At 39.2% G+C, this 6,000-nt stretch overlaps 1 protein-coding gene across 1 annotated transcript in view; it reads right to left on the reverse strand.

Moving 5' to 3' along the window:
• The window catches only part of UBE2U (ubiquitin conjugating enzyme E2 U), a 79,952-nt gene extending 73,987 nt beyond the window's left edge, over positions 1-5,965 (reverse strand). The window contains exons 1-2 of the mRNA XM_032296747.1: positions 1,955-5,965; positions 377-458 (exon numbers count right to left, since the gene is read on the reverse strand). Coding sequence (XP_032152638.1) covers positions 377-458; positions 1,955-2,020 — 148 coding nt within the window. The 5' untranslated portion in view covers positions 2,021-5,965. The remainder of the gene's footprint in view (positions 1-376; positions 459-1,954) is intronic.
• Positions 5,966-6,000: the final 35 nt, after the last annotated feature.

Here is a 6,000-nt window from a genome sequence, read left to right on the forward strand (position 1 = left end):
GTAACTGTGGGATTTTGAAGCCAATAGGAATTTCGATAGTTATTCCCTGATCTCATGGAAGACAGAAGATGTTCTCAATTGATATGCTTTATTGTGTCTGCATCTTAAAAATGTAATAACATTAAGATTTAGCATAAAGAAAAATACCCCAAATTTCCATCTATGTTGACACATGGCAAAAAAATTATCCATATAATGAAAAAATAATGGAAATACTTTTAGAATTTTAGATAATTGGTATAATGCAAACTTATTTTACATATAAAGAAGAATTTCAGGAAATTTATATAATGCAACCTTATCCTACATAAAAAGAGGATGGGCTAATAATGGTAGAAAGACTTTTTAAAAATAGATTGGTTTTGAAAATACAAACCCTGACAAACTGAATTCTGTAGACCTTCAATTTCAGCTTCCCATTCCATCATATCTTCACTTACAGGCCTACCAGTGATACCCTTTAAGTTAAAAACAAAATTAAATCACATACAACTTATTAAGTATTTATTGAAGTTTTAAAAATCATATACCAGCTGACACTGAATTCTAAATACTCTAAATTTTCTTTTTTTGATAAGTTTATTTGCTGGGGAGGTGTTATGTGTCTTATGACACAGAAGTTAATATAGATCCCAGAAAACAAATTCAATAGGAAATAAAAATAAATCATAAGTGTGGAAATCACAAGTGGGACTAGAAAGTCAAGACCAGGATGTGTGGCTTATATACTCTTTGTGTAAGTCAATAACCAATTTAAGATTCCAATTTTAAAAGAAAGAAATAGTTGGAAAGTGCATGTTTCTTCAAAACATTTTATAGCTATACGAATTCTACATGAATGACATGAAGTGGAAACATTTTCATTAAGAAAAAATCCAAAATTACACTTGTATATAAAAGCAAAGTTTTCCCATACTTGAGGTATTGCTCCAATGGAGAGACAAGAATGTATTTCATAGAAAACCTTACGAATTGTGCTAATACACTTACATAAACTGACAAAAATACTCCTGAGCACCTACATAGTTTTTAAGTATGTTAGTGCTTGTCTGGGTCAGCACTGTATCTCTACTATCTATATTTACATATTCCTTCATTGGATTCTCTTTCAACAGAGAACCACAAAGCTCAGGATGAGCAGAAACAATATCAAATGTTATGTCCATGCCTCTGGAATGTTTGCTGTTGGACTCCATAACTGTTCCTAACATCTCCAGTGAAGGCAGTACTTTTATAGCAGAGGTAAAAACTGAACAATCCACTGAACTACACCTGAAGCAACTGTGGGAAGGACTCTATACCTTCCTTCTATGGGCAGCTTTCTTTCTATTCTTTCCCTTAAGCACTCCCTCTTTGTCCCCTCTACCATTTTTCATTTTCCATAAATCAGCCTGTGGCACCTACGGACATTGATAACCTCATTGGTGGCATTTAAGGCCGAGGCTATTGCTTTCTTTGTGTTAAAACTATAGAAGGAAGGCATTTATGTGTTATGCTGGTAAAAGTGCACTGGACAGTAAGTAGTGGAACACAAGAATTAAGAACTAGAGCTTTGAAATCAGAAAACCCTGTAATGGAATCATGGGCCAAATCTTTACAGAATGTTTTTGAGCCTTAGGTTTTTGGTAGGTAAATGAAATACTACTTATTTTATAGCATTATAATTAATGAGCATAAGCCTGCACCTGCTAGCCACTAACTACATAACAGACCCTGATATTCAGCGCCTAGATCCACATATATTACTCTGGACAATATGCTCAATATTGTTAGGCATTATTATTTTGAATAATAATTATTATTATGAAATACATTAGTGAGATATTTATTAAATAATACTGGAGTGGCAAATCAGGTTTAACTAAATTACGACTTATAAAATAAACATGGGTTAAACTGTCTCTTAAAAATTATTGCACAATGAAACACATCCCTCCACGTGCCTATTACTTACCTTATAATTGTTCTCCGTGAGCTCATGGAAGTCTCTTTGCAGCAAGCGGTAAGCGCTGCCGCGCATGATAGGCAGCGGACGGTCTGGCACTCGCCCCCAAATGCCTCAGGTTTACTCTGAGGCAGATGTTTGAAGTTATGGGCCACCTTCCCACATTTAGTAAACTGATATAAGTTACTTGCTTTCTAGAACCTCGGAAGCCTCCCAAGATAATTGGCTTCTAAATGTGGGATATAACAATGAGTTTTTCTCCTGACTCCTCTAAACGAGAACTTCCCGAAGGAAAACTTGGGCACTTCCTCGTCTGTGGCGTTTCACTGCAGTGCCAGCTCACAGCCCAGTCTCAAGACGAACTTGCAAGAGCAACAGACAACCCCGTGTCGTCGGCGCCTGAGCGGGAGTGAGAGGTGTACGCCCACCAAGGTCCTAGCACGTTGTCTCCACTTCACAGGTGCAGCCCGGCAGCCTCGCAACGGAGGAAGCAAATCAGTTGCCAAGCCACAGGCCCCGTGGAGCAGCTGGGAGACTGAGGCAGGTTTTCTGATTTGGCCGCCTTTCACCCAATCAGCGACAGGGGGCGGGCCTCTGGATATCTCCACAGCAACCCTGCAACAGTTTCCACTTGGGAAGACCAATGAGATTCGTGGTCAAGGCAATACCAACTAGTGTAGCGGATGGTGTGAGGTCGCAGGACCCGGCGTGTAAGTCACAGAAGCCATCACACGAAGTACCTCTTCAAAATTATCCTTCCTTTTTCTTTGAATATCAGAAGATATAATAAGTGACTGGCAGTTACAGGTCTGTGTTTATTCGTAACGGTAACTTATACGGCGAGTTACCATTCACAGTAGTATGTATGCTATGTCATCGAGTCCTACAATCACCCTGGGAAAGCGCTCCGGGAATAGGGAACTGCTTAACATTTCTCACATTCTCATCCCCTCATAGCTTCTTACTTACTGTTCCTTCTACCTAGGGGTTTGCCACATTCCTTCAACCCCGTCAGTCCTCATTTTCCCTTCACTCACTCATCCTTCAGATTTTAACGACTCTTTAAGGGATCCTTTCTTTTGTGATTCCACAGGACCCTTCATTTGCCTCCTAGTTAGGGTCTCACAATCAATTGCCTATTGTCTTCACCAGAGTGGGAACTACTGAAAGACACAGTTCCATTGACAGCGCCAACTACAGAGCCTGGCATCTTTGTTCAGAGTGCTTTCTTTTTTTACTTAACTGTTTACTTACTAATTTTATGGAATCGGAATGTTCAATTAATTAGTCTATTCATTTTACAAATATTTATTAGATACATTTCTTATGTGGAAGATTCAAATGAAGTAACTGTCTTCATGGCTCCAATATACAATAAACAAGTATACAAAACAAAAATCATGATTTCAGATCATGATAAGCATTATGTGGACAATAATAAAACAGTAACATGATAGAGAGTGGGTTGATTAAGGGTTAGAAATGGTGGTCAGGGAAGGCCTCTGTAAGGAATGGAGTTTTGAACTCATACATGAAAGATGAGAAGGAGCCTGCTATACGAAATATTGAGGGCAGAGAGTTCTAGGAAAAGGAAAACAGGATATTTTTGAGTCAGGAAAGAGCCTGTCTTGAAAAGGGAACAAGGGAAGGTCAGGGAGGTCCTGGAGGAGCCTGGAAGGGGTGCGATAAAGATGGGCCACTACACAGTAGGAAGCTTGGGCTTTATTTGAATAGCGATGTGAATCCATTGGATGGGTTTAAACAGGAGAGTGCCATGCTCTGATTTATATTTACATGATGATTCTGGCTGCTCTATGAAGAATGAATTGTAGGGGAGACCACTTGGAAGGATCCCGAAATAAATTTCATCTCCAGGTATGGCAGCTTAGAAATCACCAAGAATATAGTAACTGTACTAAGATGTTGGCACAATAAAATGCTATTATTCTATGTTTCATAAAACTAAATATAAAGGATTTTTTCCTAGGAAAACATCAACTAGGATCTGGGATTGAATTTTTTGGCTCTTATTGCCATCCCATCAGATTTTAACATGGGCTTGTGTAGGACTGGAAATGTCAGGCGGAGGTGAGAAAGTGAGTAAAGGACTACCTCGGTGAGAAGGGAAGAGACCCGGTTTGGAGAGCCTTACTAGGTTTGTCCATATCATCGTGATCCTACAATCCTTTCTCCCCTCTAATGGATCATTATGACAGCGAATTCAGAATCTTCTGTATTTCTAAAAAATTATATATTTAATTATTTGTCATGGAAAACACTTTGAAATATGTATACATTACGGAATGGCTAAATTGAGCTAATTAACATAAGCATTACCTCATATACTGAGGAAACCTAAAATCTGTTCTCATCTATTTTCAAGGATACAACACATTTTTATTAACTGTAGTCATATGATACTTTAGCACAGTGAAAATCAAGTTGGCAGATATTCATATGACTCCCCCACCCCCAAACCTATATTACTAACTTTGACCCCTTCTTGGGACTTCAGACTAGTATACCTACTAATTTATATCCAATTGCCTGTTTGTCACCAAGCTGTCTTGTCCCGAAGACATTTCAAACTCAAATGTCCAAAAATAAACTCATTACCGTTTCCCCCAACCAAGCTTCTGTCCCAGCTGGAAATTTGAAGTCATCTCTGACTCCTCTCCTTCCTCATGACTCACAAGACGTGCTGCTGTCATAGCTTCTTCTCCAGCTTTGTCACTAATCCTCAAATTCATAACCTTGTCATCTCTTACCTAGATACAGAACACCTTTGCATTGTACTCCCTGACTCCAGACTTGCCTGTAATGCAACTCGATAGTAACGTATTTAAACTAACATGTGATCATAAAATTCGCTGCTTAAAATAGTTCAAAGGATTCTCCTTCATCCCAGTGTATCCTATCTTCAGCTTCAGCATGTGGATTTACTTCCAGGGGTGTATGTTGGCGGGATGGCTGAAATCATGGGCAACTTTATATGTGTCTGTCTGTACATTTCTATATGCATGCGAATGGACTTTTTTTTTTTTTGCTTGAGTAATCACACACTACAGAATTAAATATAAGTTTCTTGAAACAGCAAAGCAGAGCCTTCCATCATATCTTTCTGTTTATCCCTGCTTTTCTTGACACCCATTCTGCTTCATACTTCAAGGGCCCACCCCATTCAACTGCATGTCTTTTTCCTGTACGTACCCATCTTGCCTAGGCTCATCATCTTTTCTCCCTGACCTTTCTTCCTCTTTTTTTATGTGGTTAAAATCTCTGAACACATCCTGAGAGACATAAATTCCTCCTTGGAGCCATCCTGAACTACCAGGATGGATTGTGTTCTCATTTGACCTGGGCTCATCTTTGTATATTATCACCACATTATTTTGAAACTATTTGTTTACAGAGTTTTCTCCCCCATTAGAATATAATCTCTTAAGGCCATAGAGACTTGTTTATTATCACTGCATTCCCAGCACCAAGCACCTGGCTCAGAAGAGGTATCAGTATATGCTGATTTAATTGAACTTAGCAGAATAGAAAGTTTTGGGGCCAGGAGAATGACTCTCCACGAAAGAACTAGGCATAAACAAAGGAAGAGGGTTGCAGAGATGTGAAGAGGTGGATGATGTGGAGAAGTTCAGACAACTCCATGACACATAGGAGGCTAAAGTCTGGAGGACAGTAACAGAGTAGACAATGAAGTAGAGCACCCTTGAGAGCAAGAGCCACCAGAACAGTAGGGGCTTGCAGAGCTGCAGCCAGGGCACAGATGATAAGCAAAATCCCCAGGACTCCGAAAAGGAAGGGAAAGGCACTTACAAAGGTCCCACAGCTGGAGGGACTGAGGGGACAAACAGGTTAAGATTTCCAGAAATATTTTGGGAAGGAATTTTTTGAGAAATACAAAGCTTCCTGCCAATGTGGGGGTTTAGCACTGTTGTGTTTGGAGGTATTAACTAAGCAAGATCATAGGTGTACTCACTGGCTGGGCAGCATCTTGTATTTCTCTCTCTCTCTCCTTTTTTTTTTTTTTTTTTTTTTTTTTT

This window comes from Sapajus apella, unplaced genomic scaffold (assembly GCF_009761245.1).
Source record: "Sapajus apella isolate SASKATOON/1434 unplaced genomic scaffold, GSC_monkey_1.0 scaffold36, whole genome shotgun sequence".
Lineage (NCBI taxonomy): Eukaryota > Metazoa > Chordata > Mammalia > Primates > Cebidae > Sapajus > Sapajus apella.